The 23,805-nt window shown below is 46.3% G+C and overlaps 1 protein-coding gene across 1 annotated transcript; it reads right to left on the bottom strand.

Moving 5' to 3' along the window:
• Positions 1-341: 341 nt before the first annotated feature.
• Positions 342-23,178, bottom strand: LBP (lipopolysaccharide binding protein). Its single transcript, XM_033095449.1, has 15 exons — positions 22,978-23,178; positions 20,695-20,809; positions 19,385-19,513; positions 17,364-17,519; positions 16,702-16,765; positions 15,116-15,179; positions 13,203-13,294; positions 12,508-12,684; positions 11,043-11,102; positions 8,914-9,081; positions 7,579-7,652; positions 6,995-7,037; positions 5,125-5,188; positions 4,254-4,330; positions 342-2,611 (listed from the first exon to the last, which is right to left on the bottom strand). The coding sequence occupies exons 1-15, from the start codon at positions 23,099-23,101 to the stop codon at positions 2,567-2,569; spliced, it is 1,452 nt and encodes a 483-aa protein (XP_032951340.1). The 5' UTR covers positions 23,102-23,178; the 3' UTR covers positions 342-2,566.
• Between the last annotated feature and the right edge of the window lie 627 nt (positions 23,179-23,805).

The following is a 23,805-nucleotide window of genomic DNA, read 5'->3' on the forward strand; positions in this document are numbered from 1 at the left end:
ACCCAAACACTGGTGTCCAGAGTCTTTATTGGTGGTTGACCACTCAGGTAGGTGACCGCAGTCTCCAGCCCCTTCGGAGGTCCAGATAAGACCATGTGAGCCAGAGCTCCCACCATAGATTATACTGTTAGGCTGGCATGGCCCAATGCCCCCAGGTAGACAAAGATGCTCTTATCAGGCAGGACTTCTCAAGGGCTTAGAGATGAGCCCTCAGGGGCGGAGGGCAAAGACCAGACCTCTTATACTCAGGTACCAGCTCAGGAGAAGGGGTGAGTGTGAAAGAGGAGAGACTGTGAGCAAATACCCAACTGCGAAATTAACAGAAGAGTCTCTTTAAATGATTGGATTCCATTTCTGGACATTTATTTGACTGATGTACCTGCACAGATACATGTATGAATGTGTGAATAAGAAATGATGTATGGATACAGTTATTCACTAAAACATTATCTATTGTCAAGAGTTTGGCTGAGCTGGAAAGACAGCTGAGCTGCCAGGTGTTGGAGCAGTTGATTAAAGCAACAAGAAGCCAAAATGAAAGTGCAAGTGAGGCATTTAGTCACTCACTCTGATAGTACGAGCAAAAAGCTCAAACTAGAGAAAGCACCACCCACTACCCCCCGCACCCCTCACCCCAGTTCCATTGTCCCCATGGAACAGCGTGCTGGTAGACCAGGTGGACCTGCACAGACTTGCAGACATGGGGTCATCTCACTAGTGAGGAAACCCCAAACAGAAGCCTCTGGCAATTTTATGGATTCTGGGCCAGAGGAGAGGGAAAAGGGGAAGCGTTGGGAGTAGAAAACTGCTGGGTACTGAGTTGAGGTGGGGAAAGGTGTCTTCAGGGTTTCCCCTGTCTCTCCCTGATAGAGTCCTTGGCGGGAGAAGACCTCAGGAATGAAGCCACCTGGGCTAGGAATGCAAATACGGGTCTGCTTCTGGGGACCCCAAAGGGAGGCAGGTGATAGTCACACCAGCGGTTCTCTAGGACTGGTTATACCCGTGGCACCTCCGGGAGCTTAACAGGAATCCATCAAGTTCCCAGGGAGCCTGCAAGGAGGGGCTCCCAGCCTCATTTGACATGTGAGGACACTGAGGCTTAGTGAGGCCTTGCCAGGGGCCCAAAGCAAGTAAGTTGGAACCAAGACTGGCCCTTTCCACCATACCTGTCTCTTCAAAGCCGGGACTATTGGGTCTGAGCTGCCTCTACATCCCCCACGCGGAGCCGCTTAGTGCTTGTAAATAGGAAAGAGGTATGTACCGCCAGCCAGTGAATGTTGAATCCCCACTAGGGCTCAATAAATCCTTTTACATGGATTAACTCATCATTGTAACAGCCTTAGGGAGTGGCTCGTATTACTATCATCCTATTTCACAGATGAGGAACCCAAGGGGGAAAGGGACCTGCCCAAGGCCACATGGCTAGTACGAGACAAAGTCCGAGCCCTCCTCTAGTCCATCACAGGGATGGATGCTGGTGACAAATGAGCAAAAGGAAAGAGGAAGGAGGTGGGGAAATCATGGTTCACCCTGCCATCAGCTGGTGACAGCACTTCCTCCCATCTTGGAACATGTCTCTGTTACACACAGGGTAAATGGGTCAATCCCCTGGGAATTATCTGCTAGCTGGCAACGCCATCCATCTGCTCATTGACACAATAAAAAAAAAAAAAAATCAAACGAGCCTTCTGATTCCCACTCCCTGGAGACCAGCTACATAACTTGGAAACAACTCTTTAGTAAGTCTGATCAAGGTCTGGTTGTGAAGTAATTAGAAGTCATGGCCTCTTCCTCTAGGCTTGGGACTCACAAACGACAGTCGGCTGAGCTTTATATTTGGGTCAGACCAAAGACTTAGATGGATCCACTTACCCTTAATTTATACCCATTTCAATGAGGAGAGCAGAAGGAGGCTGAGTGTTTGCTTTGGGAGACTCACTGGCTCTGGAGTCTGCCCCTGGCAAGAAGTGAGGGAGGGGGCCCGTACTGAAGTGAGCCCGTGAACTGAAAAGGACAAGCTCCTTAGAGAGCGGGCACCAGTGCCAGGCCCAGGGCCGACTGGGGAGCAGAATTCCTTATTCTCTCATTGAGGTTCGGACGACAGTGGCTGATGATAAAGGGGATGATGGTCAGGGTGGACTATTGGAGACCACAAATGGAGCTGGCCAAAGATGGTGGGAGGTAGGGAGGTTTGGCTAGAGAACCAGGTGATTCCTTCATTGAACCATTCAATAAATATTTATTGAGGACTTATTATGTGCCCGCACTCTGCTAGACACAGGGATCAGGTGGTGAATTAAAAAGATCGCGCCTAGCCTTAAAGATCGTACAGGCCAGGGGGGAGAATGGTCTGTTTTGGTGGAGAAAGTAAAGTTCAGAATCAGAGACGGTGTGGGTTCACCTCCCAGAGAGGAGGAGTGTGGGGACAGAGGTGAGGCAGACCTTGCCCCCAGAGCTGACAACAGAAGTCTTCATCCTCCCAGGATCTCCAGGAATATCCTGCACATCTGGAAATGCAACTTGCCGATCCAGCTGTGGCCTCCAAGCCCTGTCTTTCTCCTGGCCCTCAAACTCTTATGTACTGGATGTTGGCACCCAAGAACAGGAAGTCCTAGGAGAAACAAGATAGGACAGGATGGTAAAAGCATCCTCTACTCCAAAAAGATGCATCTCTGATTTAAAAGGAGGCTCATGTCTGGAGAAACACAAACTCTGCCAGAAACCAGGCCAGTGCATAAATTGCGAGTGTGCTTCTGTCCCCAAAGTCTCCATAAAGCACAGCTTTTGCCAGCTACCTTCTCTAAGGTGGTGATTTATCTGTCCTTTCCCAAGCTGCTTCTTCCTGGCAGGCCTCATAAATGTCCTTTGTGTCACCTAAATTCTCTTCGCGAAAAATACAAAACTGTGAGTAGCTGGGGTTTCCGCTCCTACCTCCTTGTAAGTTTCCATCACCCAAATGGGCGGCAATTCTGAACTCACGGCAAAGGCCTATGATTTCCCACAGTGACCCGTCCCATGCTTTTGGGGGTCAAGCAAATGGACGGCATTGACATCAAAATTCTAATAACTATATAGCATACAATAAATCTTCTAATGACTTTCCGTGTGCCAAATGAGCTAGAAGCTTTCATACTTGGCCTCTCATCTTCACAAGAGCCCAGTGAGGATTGGGCTACACCCCATTTTACAGAGGAGAAAACTGAGGCCAGCTGTGTGAATTGTCACTCAGGCTTTGCTTTGAATAATGATCTGTCTGACTCATTGTAAACACTCAACAGTAGTTGGATGTTGAGTATCCCTGGGACCGAAAGGCCTTTGGATATTTGTTTTCCAAATATAACAATTGGTCAGTGTTTCAATGTTCCTGACCACTCTGCTGTTATTTGCTATATGTCGATGATGGACTAGTCACAATGCAGTATCTCCTTTAATGTTCCCAAGCCCACCAAAGCAGCCATCCCACCTTACGGATGCTATTCTAGAAGGATAACCTGAACTGTCGGGCATGGATGGACCATAAAATGCTCGGTCAGAATAGTGGACATGAAGAATCAGACATATTCCTTGGTATTAAAATAGTTAAGTAAATTGTGGCCCATCTGATGGATGGGACAGTGCTTAACTTTGGGGTAGGAGAGGAACTAGATTGCAACAAAAAGAAAATAAAGAAAACAGGAATGTGCACAGACAATGTACCGATCCAAAACAAATGACTTTGTTCAAATGCTTAGAGAAAACAAAAAGACTGAAGGAAGTACACCAAAATTCAAACTGTGAGTGTGGGGGGGCCATGGGTCTAACATATATATATATATATATATATATATAAGATGAAGCACTTCCACTTAAGAATTTAGAAGAACATTTAAAAACTTACAAATGGCTTTCAGAGTCTGAAATGTCTACGATTGGTCACCCATGTGCTGGCCACCCATGATGAGGGTTGGAAGGCAGTGTGGCACAGACTGTGTTAACTACCTCCTGCTCCCACTTCTGAGGGACATGTGGATGGCTTCCTGGCATATCCAGACATGCCAGGAGCATCCCACTCCAGTCCAGGCTTTCGCAGCTGCAGGACGGGGCTGGTTCCACCCACTGAGTTATAGCTTCCTAACTAGAAAAGTTTTAGGTTGGTGCAAAAGTAATTGCAGTTTAAAAGGTTAAAAATAATTGCAAAAACTGCAATTACTTTTGCACCCACCTAATAACAAATCCCTCTCCCCAATTCTTCACAGCCCCCTGAACCCACTGACCTTGTGGATCTGGAGAACAGGGTCGTAGAGCTGAATATGCTTTAGCAGAGGGAGGGGGAAGCCTTTTGTCAACTTATCTGGAGGTTGAAGCACAACATTGAGAGAGCTTTGTTAATAAATAGCAATTATAGACAAAGTTAAGAAGAAGTCCTCTCTGCAAACTCTACACAGAGTATATTCTCATTTAATCATCACCAAAGACTGAGGCAGATATGATTATTATTGTCATTTTGCAGATAAGGAAATTGAGGCAGAGAGTGGCCATGTAACTTGCCGTGGATCACACAGCTAGGAAGTGGCAGAACTGGGATTTGAACGCAGGCAGGCTGCCACAGGAGCCTTAGCTCTCCACCACGAGGCTATATGAAAGGAGTGGTAGGTATAGGGGAGAATACACTCATGATGAGAAGCTCGTGGGCATCTGCTCTCTGCCCTCCATCCCGTCTTGCTTTCTATTGCAGCCAAATGAAGAAAAGCCCCATGAAAACAGGGTTTAGGTCTTCCTGCTTTAGTTTTTTGACAAGCGAGTTGGCAATTGACTTGGAAATGTGAATTCAGAGGTGGGCTGCCTTGTGCCCTCTGTATTAACTTGGTCCTTAGTCTTTCACTTGCCACTTCCTTCTCTTTGGAGGAAGCTTCCTGGGCTCCAAAGAGCTGCCCCAGTCCCCAACCCTCATTAAGTCCTGGAGGGAGATGAGGTTGACTTCAACACTCCCATCTCACGACAGGCCACTGAAGCTCAGAGAGAAGTGACTAGCCCAAGGTCTCACGACCTGTAGGAAAGGCCTATTTCCCAATTCCAAGTCCACCTCTCTTTCCCTCAAAAAGCAGTGTCCACTCTTTACTTGGAAAACCCGGCAGTGATTCTTACCATTGACCTCCGGGTAGAGGGTGTTGAGAATGTAGTAGTTCAGCAACGCCTCCAACAGCTCCACCTGGTGGAGAACAGGAGAGGTGACCACATGTGCCATCTCACCCACCAATAAAGGGCCACACAGCCACCCCCGGGGGGCCAGGTGACTCTATATGTGCTGACATGGCAAAAGGCTTGAAAAAAGCAAATTTCAGATAGATACCTACATGACGCTACTATTTTGTAAGATGAAACTACTTTGAGATGCACACTTATATGTGTGCAAACAATTGAAAAATTTTGGCAGACTACATGCCCAACTGTCTTTTCTCTAGAAAGAACATCAAAGTTTGGCTTAGCCTTATTTTTCATTTAATTTAAAATTTTTTTTACAGTGATAATGTTTTCCTGAATTACATGGGTAATACAAAAAATTTTTAGTCAAAACTAAAATTACAAAACACAATTTTTAACACTCTCTATGTGACAAGTATAGGTTTAGAGCATTACATATATATCTGATTCAATCTTCACAATAACCCCTTGATGTTGATATTAGTGGTCCCCATTTCACAGATAAAAAAACTGAGGCCCACAGAATAGAAAGTGACTTGCTAGAAACTGAGCAGCAGGGTCAGAATTTGAATCCAGATTTATCTCATTCTATAGATAAATGCCTTTTTACATTCCATGTTTTGTTTTGTTTTTGGCGAATCTTTACATATACATGTTTTACTTTATAGAACATTTTTACATGCCCCAGACACATACAATATTAGTGTGTCATTATTCACTTTATCCTTCATTCTCTGAAAGGAGTCATCCTTGGGGGTCCCTATGGGCCGTGTATCTCCCCACACCTTATATGCTTATTTCATCTTCATAAGGACTTTAGGAAAAGCCTGGGAAGAGGAGAGCAGGGTGAGGGTAGTCAGAGGAGGCCAGCATTTGTGGGATGGTGAAAAGGAAGACAACTACTACAAGTTAAAGTCTCTCCACCTCCTCTTCAGCCTGTGAGGAGCAGCTGCTGTTGCCCACCTTCCCTCTTTTCAAAAATCTGCCCTGATTGCTTCAGCCCACGTCAATCTTCCCATTCTGTTTCCTCGTTTAGTAAGAGGCCATCTGTTTCACCACTTTTTCCTCTTTGTGGAAATCATCTGTTGGTTTCGTCTGCCCAGAAATCAATTCCTCTTGTTTTAATAAGAGTCCCAATTTTCCTCTGAGGCACCCTCCTTTCTGATCTCAGTCCATATTGTCGGGGGTTGCAAATTCTGGCTCCAGGAAACCCATCCTTGGCCGATAGGCCTTGTTGAATCTCTGGCTACAGTGATTGGCTAAAGAATGGGCACATGACTAAGGTTGATCCAATGAGAGCTAAGAGGAATTTTTTTTTTTGTAATGTTGTACGTTAAAAAAAAAAAATGAAGCTACAGGATATATATTTTTTTTTCACCAATGGGAATAACCTGCCTGAGAATGAAGCCAACACAGATGAAAGCAGATAGAGAGATGGCGAGAGATTTTTGATGCACTAATTTGAGCACCTGGATCCAGCTATGCCTGAAACCTTTAGCATTAGTTTTCTTTGTTTTTTAATTATGTGACCCTATATATTCCTCTGGTCTGCCTAAGACATTTTCAGTTGGCTTTCTATTCCTTGCAGTTAAAAGAGTTCTGTCCAATAGAAGACTTATTTATATATGATCTTACATTGGGATGTAACTTTTGCTTGGCCCTATGTTTTATGGCCTTGAGGGCTTGTACACTTTTCTAGGACAGAGATCAGCTCTCTCCTTTTCTATTTTCTCCTACAGCCATAGTATTTCTTTGTAAACAATCTCAATTATTTAATACCCAAATCATTTCATAAACAAAAACAATAACTTACATTGAATACTCCAAATTTAGATTCTTTCAGCTCCACTCGTATCCTATAATGAATCAGAGAAAATTCATGATGTGGACAGTATTCCCATGGGAGACCTAAGCCATGTGGGGGTCCCCCGAAAGGAGGAGGCCCTGGCTTGAGATATCGTAAGGCCAACGGTGGGGTAGAGGTGGGAGTGATAAAAATGGCTGAATAGCCAAAACTAATGATATAATCTTATTGGGAAGATTTGAAGAAGGGAGGTGGGTAGTGTAAAAGAGTTCAATCTTTATCTGTCACCTCAGGAAGTCAGTATAGCTGATGTCTAAAATTCACAGATTAAGAAAAAGCAGTGCTAGTAAATTCTGTAGAAATTTGGAAGTAATGGATATTAAGTGGAAAGGAAGTTTGTGGAAATGGGGCCTGTGAGGCAAAAGAATTGGACCAACTTGGGTAAAATTTAAGTTTCCCTCCCCAATGGTGGGCCCCTAACGTTGACAGGAGGATCTCGTCACATCCGCACCTCTAGTTACAGATAATCAGCTACAGTGCCAGACAGAGCAGGCTCAGTTGAGTGACCCCATGTGGGCGGAAGGCTGACTTACTCTTCTGGCTTCAGGAACCCAGTGAGTTTGCTGGTGCTGGTGTTGAAGGTCAACATGGCAGATACATTAGTGGCCTGGAAATACCAGTAGAAATAAACAGGTCTGAAGGAGGGAGGTTGTCACGTACAAGAAGGATAACTGAGGACTAGCTGTCTTCTCTAAACATATAGCTCTCAGTGAGTTAAAGCAGGGACTCGCCCACTAGACTAGAGACTCCCAGAAGGCTCATTGTAGGTGCTTGATAAATGTTCGAATGCGAATTTGAACATATTTACTTGACATGGTTGATTACGATAGCAATTATACTTTGAACTGACTACCAAGAGAAGATGTAGAGTGCCTATCCCCGGAGATCTCTATAGGGATGATTTCTAGGTGTCTCAGGGCCAAGATTCAGCCACAGTAGTAATAATAATAGATTATGTTTAATTTAAAATATATTGATAACAACACTTTTCGTAACAATAACAATATCAAGTTGCAGACTTTTCGTAACAATAACAATATCAAATTGCATCTAGGAGCAATTACCCTTCCAGAAATTTGTCTTGTTGAGTTTTAAACCTTAAACAAGAGAGCAAAATTCTCCATCCAGTGAGCAGGAGGCCCCAAAGACTCATAATCTCCTCTCTGTTAGACAGGGTCCATTGGGAAAGGAGAAACCACTCTCAATATTTAACTCAGAGGGAATTTAATAGAGGAAGTTGCTGAGAAGCCAAAGAAAAAAAAGAGTTGGAGAGGCAACTCAGAGATCAGCAGAGGCAGGAAGATGCTTCCCTCCCGGGACCAGAAGAAGAGAGGGAGGAGTTGAGATTATGGGAGCCACCATGGAGGAGACACACTTACGGCCCAAGTCTCTGTTCAAGACAAAGAGAGAAGAACAAACACTCTGGCTTCTTCCTTCCTCCCACCCTCCATTCTCCTGACAAGCCCTTCCATTGGCCGCCCTAGCTGGAAGTCAGAGTGCAAGGGAGCTTGGGAAACGCAGTCTTTGGGGGTCAGAAATAGATACAGAGCAGAACAGGTTAAACCCCCCCCCCCATACCTTCCTCCCGATAGTAGTCCAGACTCAGTGAGAGATACATACATTCAACATATAAACCAGAAAACAGCTACAGAAGTATCTTTATAATAAATGCAATAAAGAAAACGAATAGGGTGCTACAAGAGAAAAATGACAAGGGGTCTAAGGTAGATCGGAGTACGGGCAATCCAGAAAGGCCTCTTTGAGGAAGTGATATGTAAGTTGAGAGCTTAAGGAATTAGCCAGGTGGTGAGTTGGGGGCAAAGGACACAGGGAAAGAGAACAGAATGGGCAAAGGCTTTGAACCTTACCACACTAAGCCGGAAGACAGGCTCCTTGGTGGAGCTTGGCAGGAGCACAAAGGCCTCAATCTCCATCTGGGGGGCCAAGGACAGATTCCCAGGGCTGAAGTTCAGCAGTGGGGCAGAGACCAGTGCTCCCTGGAGCTCCAAGTTCATGTTGGGGTACTGTCTGGCTAACTGGGGACAGAATGAGGAGATTATGTCAAGAGCAGGACATATGCAGCTTTGCCGGGAGAGCCTGGGGGGAGTCAGATAAAGCTGAGAATGCTTTTTCGTTGATTAGATTTCCACGAAATGCTCTGTGCTTTTTTCTCTTAATGGTATAATTGGATATCTTTCCATGTCAGACATAGAGAGTCTGTATCATCTATTTCATGACTGCATTGTATTCCATGGTGCATAAGTACTGTCATTGATCTAACCCTACTGGGCCTCAAGTTGTCTCCAAGGTTTTGTCATTATAATGACCACTCTCTGTGTACCCTTGGCCGTTATTTGGGGTGTGTCTGTGTGGGAGATACAGTCCTGGACGTGGAATTGCTGTGTCAGAGGGCACGGATGTTTTTAAAGCTTTTTGATGGGAATTGCCAAATTATCCTCCAGAAAGATCAGAGCAATGTTTTCACTCCCCACCTTCCCTGGGCAACGGGTGAGGGCTATTGTTTCTTCACACCCTCATCATAGGCAGCTAATTGCATATACAGGGACCAGACGCCAATATTTTTGAAATATGACACAACTGTAACCCTCCATTTCAAAAGCGCGCACAATGTTTTGTTTAACTAGAAGTAGGTACAGAATTTAATTTGGGGCAGGACTGTTCCTTTTGGGGGGGGGAAGTTGGTGAAAGAAAAACAGTCCCATAAACCTTTTGGTTATGCAAATATAAAATCTACATCCTATTGTAAAAAGAAAATGTTTAGAAAGTTGAGGAGGCAAACAGCTTTATCTAGAAGGTAGGCTGAGTTACTTCTCTACCAGGTTGATGATGATGTGAGCAGAAAAGGGGGGAGAGAGTTTCCTCCTCTTCCTGGGAGAAAAGAGATGTGGGAGCCAGGATGTGGCCAAGGCTCTCCAAAGCCAGCCAACAACGTGGGGGAAGGCTGGGTTGTTGTGGGCTCCAAGGAGAAAACGTGCCTGAAGGGGGCGCCGTAGGGAAGAAAGTTGCCAAGGCATTGGAGAACTTGACGTTTAAACATTTCCCACTATTATAATTTCTCCCAGCCATCATCAAGCCTTCTGAAAGGCAGGTTAAACACTACAGCCTATCTGATCTGTGTTTTGGGGGCACGCAGATGGTGGGGGAGAGGACAGGTAGATTTCTGTGGGATTAAATGAGATGCTGCACATGACAGACCTGCAAAGTTATTCACAGCAACACGGATGCAGCAAAAGACTGGAAACAACCTTCAATGTCCTTCCGTGGGAAACTGGTTAAACAAGTACTGGCCAATGCATACGATGGCAGACTGCACATCCATGAAAAGAAAGAGTGAGGAAGATCTTTATCTACCTATATGGATTGGTCTCCCAGTACAGAAAGGGAAAAATAAAAGGCACAAAATGGTGTGTCTAATACCCCTCCCACTGTGGAGGAAAATGGAGGAAAGATAAACAAGTTTCTTTGTATATACATAGAATGTTACCAGAAGGGTGTATACACTCTGATAATATTGGGAGAATCTAGATGGGAGGGAACTGGGTGGTTAGGCGACAGGAATAGACAGGAGACTTTCCATTCTGTAGCTTCTTATGTTATTTGAACGTCGAACCATAAGAATTTATGATCCGTCAAAAAATAATTTTTTAGTTCATTAAAAGAATAGTGCCTGGTCCCTACTATGCCCTCTCTAATTGATGTTATGAATTAGGGCACATTTTGTGGGACATGTTGGCATTGGGATTCTCAGATATCACCAATAAGAGACTGGGCAACCTATGATCCCACATGATACAGGGCTTAGGCCTGTGTTCTTTGGGCTTTGAAGGGAAGTAAGCATGAAAAGCTGCAGCATCCCGGCCTTCACTGCGGGCCCTCGCTGCCAGACTGTTGGTCAGGCTGAGCGTAGTGCACAGGTTTTTATGGGAAACCCTTGAGGGCTCAGCCTGCACCTACCGAGCGCCGAGGGAAGGCTTACCCGGGGAACGAAGGCACGGAAGGACTTGGTAGTCAGTCGGATGGTAGAGGTGGGTGGAACCTGCAGCAAACAGACACAGTGACGCTTTAGGGTGCTCCTGCCGGAGGTGAAGGTCTAACGAGGCGGAGGTGGGATGTTCAGGACTGTAACTTCTCAGCTATCCAGGGTTACCATGGCAGTGACGAGATGCCTGTCCTGCACGTACCATGAATACATGAGTCCCCGGGTCCTGTCTGTTCTCCTTGGGGCACAGGTGACATGTGGGACCAACTCAGAGGGTCCATCAGGGTGAGATTTGCAGTCACAAAGACCTAGGTTTGCCTTCTGGCTTTGTCACTGTGTAGTCTCAGGACAGTCCCGTTACCTCTCTGAGTCTCAACTTCCTCACCTATAAAATGGGATAATAATAGTTGCCACCTATCAGGTCATTGTGAGGGCTAAATGAGATGGTGGGTATAAAGCATTTAGCACAAGGGCTAGCATATAGAGTGATATTATATGATCCCATCCACTAAAAGAAAGGACTACACCACGGGTGTGATGGGTGAATCAAACATGATGATAGAAGGAAAAGGCCTGTACATGTGTAAGAAATAATTCCAAGGACAATAAGTCATTCTATCTATCCACCAGATGGTCCCCAATTTATTACCAGGGGTTGCTGGATCATCTAATTGGACCATGCTGTGTTTCCCCCACCATCCTGATATACTTCATGAGGTCTCAGCTTTTACAAAGAGCTACAGGAAGTAACCATCTGAAACCCAGAAATATTAAAGAGACGAGAAATAGGGAAGATGTGATCCACTATAAAATTTAGTATACAAAGCCACAGTTGAGAGAGTGGTTTTAGAGGTAAGCAATAGGAAGACTTTGTCTCTCCTTTTTATCATGAATCACTAAATTATGTATATTTTCCGTTTTGGCTATAAAAAAGCTCCCAGACAAATTTGTAATTTGAAAAGAAAAAAATCGATTTATGGGTCCAATATCTTCATAATTGTCCTTTACCTTTAATTTGGTCTTTATTTCCTATTCTATGTAACTTTATGCATTTATCAGTGTATCTATTATACTGCCTCATTCACCAAAAAAAACCCACAAAAAAAACCCCCCCCAAAAAAACCACACACACACACACAAAAACCCTCCTAAAACCATCAGGATGAGAGAAAATATGAATTAGTATAACATATCTATATTTGGGGATGGGGAATAAAACACAGACAAGCAAGCTAAAAAGTCTTCCACAATTGTAATAAGGGAGAAAAAAAATTTGACTTGGAGTTTCCTGGCAGCCAAAGTGAAAATGGAAATTGTGCTAACTTACATTTTTCCTAGTCTTGATCTTTTTTCCTTTGCCATAATTTACTGTTTCGCTGATGTAAATGGGATGGAAAGGAAATAAGGAAGGGAAGCCAGGTTACATAGTCATCTGTGAGCATTATTCTGTCACCATCCTCACCATGTCATCTGTGATGGAGAAGTTCAGGTACCCTGCCTCGTGATATACTAGGCTAGCTGTGTTGAAGACATAATCAGAGATGGCAAAGTAGACCATTCGGTTGTGTTCCTCAGGAAGGCTCATGACAGGAGCAAGGAAGGCAACTGGGGAGCGGTGATGATGGTTAAAAAATTCAGCCTGGAGAGAGAAAATAACATGCATTTGAACTTTCAAAGTCTATCCCAGGGCTGGACATCCGAGCTAGGTAGTTGTCTATATAGTCTGATGAGGGGGCACTGGCTAGAGATACTACCTGAAACTCCACCATTAAAGACGTTTTCCTTTGGGTTGCATGTCCAGAATCCCTTCATAAAAGACTCCCCAGCTTTGGTATATTAACCCACAAGACCTACCAGCCAGCCCCTCCACACTACCTAGGGCCTGCTGTGATTGACTTCACCTGCAAGGTGGACAAGGTGAAGGAGGGGAGGGGAAGTTTCAAGGGGTAAGAGTAGTAGGACACTTGGGAGAGGATCCTGGCTCTAAGAACACACCCCACCACTCCATATTGCCCTGCCCTGGACACAGCCGGAAGCACAGAGGAGATGTGCATAGATCTGAAGCCAGGGGGACAGGAAAACCCAAGGAAGGGCTGACCCTGAGGAAATGCCACACTGGGGCTGGACCCACCCAAGCCCCTGCTCCAGAAGCCTCACCTTCAACATCACGTCCAGCATCTGGGCTGTTGCCTGAGGGGCCTCCATTAAACTGTAATCAATGCTGGCAAACCTGTCAATCTCTGTTGTGACTGTGAACCAGGGGAGAGGCAGAATTAGGAGCCAGGCGATAGAGAAGAGGTAAGGGCTCTGACTGACCTAAACTTCTGTGACTTTCTTTAGAGCTCCCTGCCCCTCTGCCTCAAGACCTTCCACCCAGCCCAGCCCTGGGGCAAAGAACAGCTTCACCAAGGAAGAGACAACCTGGGTTCTCTTTTCCCACTGGTGGGTATGCTCAGCCTGGGGCCTGAGTGGGTTCCAGGGAGACACACACACACACACACACACACACACACACACACACCCTGAGGGCGGAGGCGCCCAGGTTTGGCAGCTAGTCCACACCTGGAGCTTCATGCCAAGGAAGCCACACAATGGGGAGAAGTCTGCAACCAATGTTATGGCTCCCCAAGACAACTGAGGTCTTGATCTTCAGGAAACCAACTTCCTATCAACTCGAACCAAATAACCAGGCAGATCAGGCATGTCCAGAGGGTTCAGACACTTCCCCACAGAGTCCTGGAGGAACAAGAGATCTATGTCCCATGCACTGGGTCATCTGTGTCCCCCTGGGCCTCCAGTGAAGGGGGATGTCAACAAGTGAGTGGGGGGACCTGGGGTCCATGGCATCAGAGAACACCTCAGACAATTTGTCAGGGACTATCCCTGCAAGCGTTACGTGTGCACCCTAGATCCAGGGCCCCCTCTTGTAGAGGATTGTTCTACGGGGACACTTACATGTGAGGGCAAAGAGGTTGTGCACGGTGCCCCCTACCCCATGTTGGCAACAGCAAATAATAAACCTACATGTCCAGCAGCTGGGACTTGTTAAATCAATGATAACATAGCCACAGGATGAAATGCTATACCGCTATTAAAATGAGGTCTGTTACTGCCCCTTTGAAAAACTGTTTGGCAGGATCTGATTATGCTGAACCTATGTATACCACACGAGCCTGCAATTTCACTCCTAGGTGTAACCCAAAGACAGGCGTCCATGTGGGACTAAAATATTCATTGCAGCACTACCCATAATGGTCTAAAACTGAAACAACCCAAATGGCCTTCAAAAGTAGAATGGAAATAAACAGAGGGACATCAACACTGTGGAATACGACACAGCAAGGAGAATGAATGCATTCACTATATGCAACAATATAGATCGAAGTTATATTTTAAAGTTAAACAAAAAAACCCTTTTGCTTTTGATAAAAGACTCTAAATATAGCAAAGTTCCACTCATGTACAAAGCACAAAATTAATCTCTGTTGGTAGAAGTTGGGATGGTAGTTACCCTTGAGTGGTAGGTAGTGACAGAAGGACAGATGAGGGGACCCTGAAATGCCAGTCATAGTCTGTATATCGATCTGGTAGCTGGTATCTGCGTGTTCAGTTTGTGAAAATTCTTTAAGCTGTTCACTTATGATTTAAACACTTTTCTCTATGTACTAATTTCCACAAAAAAGTTTTTAAAAGTCAGAGCGATTTTTATGTGCTGATATAGAAAGATCTCCACTATCTACAAGTTACAAAAGAACAATATCTGTACTATGTATAGATGAATATATATTCATAATTATGTATATACACATATATTCATGAACACAGGAATACATATAGTAATGAATATTCATATGCTTATGTATATGTATATTTGTATTTGTAGATGCAAAGAAAATATCTGGGAAAATACACCCAAAACAGAGGTTACTTCTTAGAAGAAAATTTGGAGAGAAAAAGGGACTTTTAATTTTTACTTTCTATACCTCTGTCCCATTTAAGGTTTTATAAGGTACATACATATATGCTTATAAAAATTAATAAACTGTTCTGAGGTTGGTGAGGCACCCTACCTGGCAGAGTTTGGAGATAAGGCTGTAGGTCAGAGGTCACTGATTTCTGGACCATTTCACAAATCTGAAAAAAGTGGGAAGTGAAAGCTTGAGTAAGTTCCCTGGTTTTGGTCTGGCACTGTGCTAGTTGCTTCAGCCACATTATTGCACATTCTTGCTCACTGATCCGTTGATTCTACAGAGATGTGTGAGTACTTACCATGTACCAGGTAAGAAACAGAAATAATCAAAACTATGTAGGACCCTAACAGAGCCTAACTGGTCCTTCCGAAGTCGAACCCAGGGCTGGACATCTGAGTTACATAATCACCTACACAGCCTGCTGAGGGGACATCAGCTGGAGGCCCCATCTGAAAGCCTGAAAGCCCCATTGTTAAAGGCGTTTTCCTTCGGGACATCCTGGCCTCCCAGAATTTATAGTTGAATAGCAGAACTAGATAGTAAGTAGAAATAGCCACACTAAGTGTATAATTAATGTAGATACTTCTTAAATGCCATCACTTAACAGGTTGGCCGGATTGACCAACGTTTGCTGTTTCCCCTGAAACATTACTACATGGCAACAGTGTGCTCAAGAAGGAGGCTGGCTTGTTTTACAAAGCTCAGCTAGACCCCGGGAACCTCAGAACAAGGAAAGGAACGGAATACAGCTAGCCACACTCAATCTGTGGGATCTGCCTGCTATTCCTAATTTAACCACCAGGGGCACTCAAAGCCAGACCAGACGTTGGGGTCGGTGGGGGTGGGGTTTCTCTCTCTCTTCCTCTCTCCCTTCCTCCTCCTCCTCCTCCTCCTCCTCCTCCTTCTCCTCTTCCTCCCTCCCTCCCTCCCTCCCTCCCTCCCTCTCTCTCTCTCTCTCTCTCTCTCTCTCTCTCTCTCTCTCTCTCTCTGTTGTTTTTTTCCCTTTCCCCCTTTATCATTTTCTCCCTTCCCAAGCAGTCATTGCTACAGATGCAGCTTCACTTTCACTTGTATGATACCTAGGAAATGGGATTTTGGGAAGTGAGTGTTTGGGAGAACTGAAGATTAAAATGAAACCTCTTTGTTTAAGCCAGAGATTCCAACATTTGGAGATTTCACATCATTTTTTTAAATGGGAAAAACTGACATTCTGTCGCTGCCTTCCCATCCAGGATAGGTGCTCATGAGCTTGCCCAGGTAGGAACCAGGGTTTCTACCTGGTTCATGCACTTCTGAAGTTTCCTACCTGGTCTCTGCAGGCACCTAAGTGATGATTTCCTTTTTGGCCTTTGTGGAATGCAGGGCAGTGGAGGTCAGTGAGCAAGGCTAAGTAGAGGGCAGGGCAGGAGTCTCTGTTTCAGCCCTGATGTTTTACCCTTGGCCAAGCATCTTACCATTCTCAGCCTCACTGGATAGACTCAGGGTCTAGAGGCCTACTTTTTGCTGCCAGCTTTGCCACACACAAAACTCTGTGACCTTTGGCAAATGATTTATCTATACTTTCTGGGTCTTGGGCCCAAGTCTGTTTGGGCCAAGCCCCAGGGCTATCCAAGCCATAGGTCAGTAAGGACTGGAGCCCTGCCTTTGAGTGGCTCAGAGGATGCCAGCAGTTCCGACGTTCTTACCTCGCTCTCCAATATTTTTCGGAATTTTGACTCGATCTGGCTGTGAAAGAGATTCAGGAGCCATCTGGAGAGAAAAGCATAGTGTATGGTAAGCTGTGTGCCACTGAATGCAGTGATGGCAGGACAGCAGGGAGAGCCAAACCCTGGCTTCCAGCTAGGCCGGTCCCCAAGGGAGCCCTCCCCACCACATCCTGGTACCCTGCTATGTCCCAGAGCCCCAGCTCCCAGCACACTCACTGAATTCAGGGCATCTGGCATCCAAGTCCCCTGCTGCACCCCAAGCAAACTCAGAAGCTTTGGGGGAGGGGCTTGAGCATCAACATTTTTCTAATGAAGGAAACGACTCAAAGAGACTTGCCTAAAGGCTTGCATATTTTTCACAAACTCTCCTTTGGCCAAAAGCCCTTGTGCTCCTCTAACAGCCAAATTTCTTTCGCCTGGTGATGGTTCCCTGAAGTTCTTTTTTTGGTGGAAATGGCACACCCACCCTCCTGGCTTGAATCTGCATCTGCTAGTCTCAGCAATGGCCCCCAAAGAATGATCTCCAAGTGCCCTTGCCTTCTGTATGGACCCATATGTTTGTCAGAGGCCAGGTCTCTGGCTGGCTGGGCCTCGGGCTGCAGCCGGGGGTCAAGCTGGCTACTGTCCCAGTGGTGACCTACCCCAAATCTCCTGAAATGTCCACGTCTACGTCACGGATATGGCTGCTGCAGCTGGAGGTCATGACAGTGGGCCTCCCTGAAGGCTCACTGCCCAAGAGGAGGTTGACCAAAATGGTGACGCCCTTGACCTGCACGTCAAAGGAGCCCTGTAGTTTCCTGGAGAAGATGAGAGAAGCAATGCCCGATTCTTAGACTAGCGTCGGCCACCATTTGGGGGGAAAATGTGAAGCCCAATTCTCAACCCAAAGTAAGTGGAGCTGGAGCAAACATTTAATTACAAAAAATTATTACAAAGCAAAGATTTATTACAAATAAGACATTAAAAGACCTAGAAGAAAACTTGGGTTCACTTATTTATAGTCAGGGATGGGAAAAGGCCTTTCTATGCAGGGTCCAAATCTCAGAAGACATAAAGGAAACGGTTGATACATTTGCCAGCACAGAAAATTAAGACGTCAGTGGACAAAATAAATGCCATATACAAAGTAAAAAAAAAAAAAAAAAAAAAATTCATGAGTGAGCCAAAGAGCTGATTTCTTTAACATATGAGTTAATATATAAACTAATGTCCTTAGCATGTGAGCTAATTTCCTTACTACACAAAGAGCAAGCCTATGCTAATGAATAAGGAAAGGACAAACCGCCCCTCCAAAAAAAAAAAGAGATCAAATATATGAACAGAAAGTTTGATTGCAATAGGCATATGACAAATTATTTAAAATGAAAATCACAATGATGCTAGTTTTCACCCATCAGATTGACAAAACTTTTGACATTTTAACCCCCAGTGCTTGTGACGGTGTGGGCAAAAAGAAATAATTTAAAATTTTCTAGGAACCACATTTAAAAAGGCAAAGAGAAAGAGGTGAAATGAATTTTAATAGTATATATTATCATTGCAACCTGTAATCAACGTACAAATTATTAATGACATTTCTTATGTTCTTTTATGTGATAAATCTTCAAATCCGGGGTTGCACCCTTAAAGCAGATCTCAATTTGTATCAGCCACTTTTCAAGTACTCAGTGAAAACATGGCTAGAAGCTATGTACTATATTGGACAGTGAAGGCCTAAAGTGGAAAGGCGGTCAGGTCACCCCAAAGAGACTGTCACCTCTCCTGTAATGGGCTGAATTGGTCCCCCCACCAAATCCATATATTTAGAGCCTAAACCCCAGTACCTCAGAATGTGACCCTATTTGAGACAGCTTTTAAAGAGGTGATTAAGTTCAAATGAACCCACTCGGGTGGGCCCTCCTCTAATCTGACTGGCGTCCTTAGGAGAAGAGTACTTAGGACCCAGAGACACACCCAGGGTGCATGCACACAGAGGAATGACCACGTGGGGACACAGCAAGAGGGTGGCCGTCTGCAAGCCACGGAGAGAGGACTCAGAGGACACCAGGCCTGCTGACACCTTAATCTTGGACCCATGCCTCCAGAAGTGTGAGAACAATAAGTTTTCGTTGTTTAAACCATGAGTCTGTGATATTTTGTTACGGCAGCCCTTGCAGACACATCCACCTTCCATCCGAGGACCTTGGAGGGCAGAGAACAATTCAAAGTGCTGGAGAGTTCGTGTCTGGGGAGCCCCCTGACCATGGCAAATAGGAAGATGGGGCTGCACATCTGTATTTGGGTAACTCAAACGTGTGCTCCATCCACTCTGTCTCCAGAGGTCCTCAGGCGTGTATGCCTTCTTTTCCTGCCTCACTTGCCCACACCCCTATGGATGTTTCTCTTTAGATCACTTCCCAGATAAAGTACTTGCACTTGAATTCTTGCCTTGGGGTCTGCTGCTGGGGGAAGCAAATCAAGAAGACACACTGTTACCTCCTTTAGCTCACCCACGACCTCATCAGGGCGGCAAGAAGAGTAGACGAGACTGGTCCAAGAGCCAGGACTTGGAGCCCGGGCGACCTCCGGGCTTTGGCTCCCTCCATCCACTGTGGCTAGGACCTCACTGGCCCTAAGAAGAATGGGCCAAGGCCCTGAGAGCGTGGGAGCTGAGCCAACTTACAGGAATGACTTGCGCACCTTCCACTTGCCCTGGGCCCAGATGAAGGAGTCGGAGATGGACAAACTCAGGCCCTGGCCAGGAATGGGTGTCAAAGCAGAGCCCAGCAGCTCACAGCTACGGATGTTCAGGCTGGGGAGAGAGACACAGTGGGTGGTGGCATCAGCCCTGGCTTGGGTACAGCCTCCGCTGGGTTCTTGCTCTCACCTTTGTACCTTCTCCCTGTGGGGACTGGACCAGCAGGGCTGCTTCAGGCAGGCATCTGGCTACCCCCACTTACTGAGCGCCTACTGTGTGCCCCGCACTGACCAAACGCCCTCTCACGCACTTTACATTACTCTCAGAGCAGGTCAGCACTCTTCTTGTTCCCTTTTCACCCAGGAAGAAATAGAACCTCATGGAAGGGGTGCTTTTGCCCAGAATCACTCACTCAAGGATCAGAGTCCATGAATTTCCTGAGCCTGGGTGGGATCTGGAGTAAGGCACATGAACGCCCCTTCTGGGTTTACAGCTCCTTCCCCCGCCATCCCCTTCCTTGACACAATCAGGTTCAGAGAAAGCCAAGGGCAGCTCAAGAAAAGACACAAAAAAAAAAGGCTGAGGGCAGCAAACCAAGATGATACACTATTGGGGCCATCAGTTCCACTTTATTTGCTTGGCTCATAGTAAGTGCTCAATAAATGTTTGCTGATGGGCTGAATAAAAGAAGGAAGGAAGGAAGGAAGGAAGGAAGGAAGGAAGGAAGGAAGGAAGGAAGGAAGGAAGGAAGGAAGGAAGGAAGGTGAACATGGAGGGTGATGATGAGTGGTGGGCCGAATTGCCCTCCCTCCATTGTCCATCCCTCAAAAAGTGCTTCATGCCTTTTTAAAGCATCAGTTGCTACTATCTACTGATCCTTTGAAGACTCAGTTCAAATGTCACCCCCTCTGGGAAGCCTTCCTTGTGTAAAAACCTCAGCTGTAACAGTTGGGCTGCTCTATTTAAAGCTGAAGTTCTATCTTCTCTTCCAGACTACATCCAGTGGTCAGATCAGAGCCTGGATTATAATTCAAAGGAGGTAACACTGTCATCCCCATTTTACAGATAAGGAAACTGAGGCTCAGGTCACGCAGCTAGGAGGTCTTTGTTAATATGTGTTGCATAAATGAATAGAGGAGCCCAATTCCCTCCCAGAACTTGTCTCTGAACTCTGTGAGGAACAATCTCACAGTCTGCCCCAGAGGGGTCCTGATCCAATCCCAGGGTTCTCCCTCCCTCTCCAGGCCTCCGCCCCTGCCCAGCCACTTCGGGACCCCAGCAGAAGGGAGCCTCACCTGTGGAACTCATAGCGCCCACGGCCAACATGATTGATCTTGAAGTCCCCGGTGAAGTCAGGCAGTGTGATTCTGTACAGCTCACTCTGCAAGGCCACCAGCCCCTCCCTGGCCACTGTGGGCAGGAAAACGCTGGGAGTCAACCTGGTCTGCCTGTCTACCTCCCCTCGAATCCCTTTGGTGGCTCCCACCTGCTCTGGGGAGAGAGGCCAAGTTCCTTATTACCATTTATTACAGTTAGGGATTATTGAGCCCTTCTGTGTATCAGGTGGCGTGAGAAACACTCAGGACATCACCTCGTTGCATGTTGTGGTATTCTGTGCATTCCCATTTTATGAATCAGGACACAGATGCCTGTGTCAGCTACTCGATGAGGGGAGGAGGGCTGTGTGCTCGGGTGGGCAGTCCACTTTCCTGCCCATCATGGCATCTAGCCTGCATAGAAGAAACTGTAAGGATTTCAGGGCTAGAATCCTTTGCTTTAGCAATCTTTCTAGATGGGTGACCTTGAGCAAGTCCTCAACCTTTACTTTCTCTATCTGTAAAAATGCAATAATACTTTCCTCATTGCGGTGCATGAAGATGAAAGGAAATCATTGCAGAGCACAAAGGAGGCTGGGAGGATCAAAAGCACTCCTGGCTTGGAGCCTGACGCACAGCAGGCCCTCAGGAAATGCCAGGAACAGCAAGTCAGGGTTTATATTATTAAAAATATGTAAAGGACCAAATGGCCAACTCTTAGAGGATCGGTTAAATAAACATGGTGCATTCACACGTGGAAAGGAACAAAAGGCAAATTTTGCTTCATTTAGTGTTTCAATGTAAACAGCATTTACTAGGAACTTCTGTTTGTTCTGAGATGAGAGGGAGCCAGAATTCTGCCCTCAAGGAGGGCATGTGTACACCGAAGCAGCCTCCCCTTCCATGTCTTTCTAACTTGCACTCCTCCCTCTAACAAATGCATGTGCCATTCTCTCTGCCCAAATGCTACCCTCTTGTATCTGGCTAACTCCCATTTATCTTTTCTACCTCACCTCACCTCCTCCAGGAAGACTTCCCTGATTTCCCTGTCTCTGCCCCAGCCAATCTGGGCTCCCAACAACCTTACCCAAAGGGAATGTTATTACCCCATTTAACAGATAAGGCAATTGGGCCTCCACGAATGTGAGGAGCAGCCCTCAATCAATTACTGTGGGGAGCGGTGTATAAATACTCCAGGTCCATTGCCTCATGGGGGGATTAATTTTGAGGCATTACTTCAGCATCTTTAGAAAATAGTCTTATTTTTGCCCATTCTTTAAAATGGAGATATAACACATAAAGTACTTAAAGGGCACTAATTTTAAGGTGTCGTTAGGTAATTTTAAAATTTTTATACATCCACATAACCACCACCCAGACCTACATGTAGCACCTTCCTGGCACTCTGCGGGCTCCCTCGTGCCCCTCCCCGGTCTCCACTGGCCTCTGGAGGTAACTACTACCATTCTGACTTTCAATTTTAAGGCATATATTTTCTAACTTTACCAAGAATTTTCCCAATGGAAAATTCTAGTCACTGGGTGGTAACTGGTTTAATAACACCCCCCACCCCCGGCCGCCTTCCCTTTCCCATCTCATGTCCCCCTTCCCCTATGGTATGTTCCGCAGTTATCTCCCAAATCAACTACTTGTACCCAAATCCTTGTCTCTGTTGGTTGGTGGGAGCCCAGCTAAGACAAGTAAGTGCCCAGGTGGCACAGTGGTTGGGTGACAAGGCCAGAGTCTGAGCTGGGGAAGCCTGGCTGGGAATGTGTCATGCGGGGACTCTGGTCCTGCTCCCGGCATAAGAATGCAGGATATGGTGAGGCCAAAAAGGAACACCAATGGAGCCATGGATAAGGGGTTCATACCACTACAGTCTCGCTGGCGGCTGGGTTGGAGATACAGGAAGCAGTAGCCACATGATCCGCAATCTGCCGTCTGCTTCTCTGCCAACCACCAACCAACCTCACTTGCTAACTGCAATCCGTGCTTGCTAGCTCAGCCACGGCAGTTATATCAGTGGCTAATGGCTAACCGGTAACAGCTGATGGCCAACTAGTCACAGCGGATAGCCATCTACTGCCCGAGCCAGCACCTTTCCACGTGAGGCCGAGAGCCTGGAAACTGCTCTCTGGGACTCTGTCCCCACAGAAGGCCACACTGCCTAAGGGAGAGTGCCCTGTCATTGCCCCAGCCATACCCAGAGCAGCCTGGTGCCAAGCAGGTCAGCCAGGCCAGCCAACGGCCACAGCTTCTTACCATACTCCAGGCCCTTGTCTGTGATCCTGGCGACCAGGCCGGGGTTAGTTCCCAGGGCTCCTGGGAAGAACGCGAGCAGTAGTCCCAGCAGCAGAAGGGACAGGGCTCTGGTGGAGGCCCCCATCCTGGATTTCCAGTGGTGGGGGCCAGGCTCGGCCTGCCTCCCTTAAGTAGCTGAGGACTGAGGGCTGGGGCAGGTTCCTGGAATCAGGACGGGAAGGGGAGGAACAGGGACTGCAACATGCTTGCAACACGTGAGTCACGGGTCAGACTTAGAAGCCCATTGTGGCTGCTCTGGGGTCAGAGGGCAGGTTGGCCTGCCCCCAGGTAACAATATCTGTCCACCTTTCCCACAGAAAATCCTCATGTTCATTTCTAGGAAGGCCTGGTTTTACAGACTAGGAAACCGAGGCTCAGAGAGGGCACGTCACTTACTTAAGATCACACACCTGGAAAGTGGCAGAGCTGGGAGTCAAAGCCAGGTCTGGCGACATTCAAATCCTCTCTTTTTCGTACTTGACTGTTTATTTACAAAAGAACCAGCTCCACCCCCACCCCACCTCCACCCCGCCTTGGTAAAACAGGCTTTCTCAAACCTTGCTGATAATAAAATTTTCGGGAAGGCAACTTGGCAAATCATTAAACACCTGCACGCCTGGTCACCTAGCAATTCTACCTCTGAAACTTGACCCTAAGGACATAATTAAGTCAGTGTACAAATGCTGCACTGTGTGAAATAGGTAAGGGAGGAGGGGAACCCAGCCTAAAGTGTCCCGGCAAAAGGGCATTGGCTAAATTAACTACGACACAGCCATGTAAAGTGCGACT

This window comes from Rhinolophus ferrumequinum, chromosome 23 (genome assembly GCF_004115265.2).
Source record: "Rhinolophus ferrumequinum isolate MPI-CBG mRhiFer1 chromosome 23, mRhiFer1_v1.p, whole genome shotgun sequence".
In the NCBI taxonomy this organism is placed as follows: Eukaryota; Metazoa; Chordata; class Mammalia; order Chiroptera; family Rhinolophidae; genus Rhinolophus; species Rhinolophus ferrumequinum.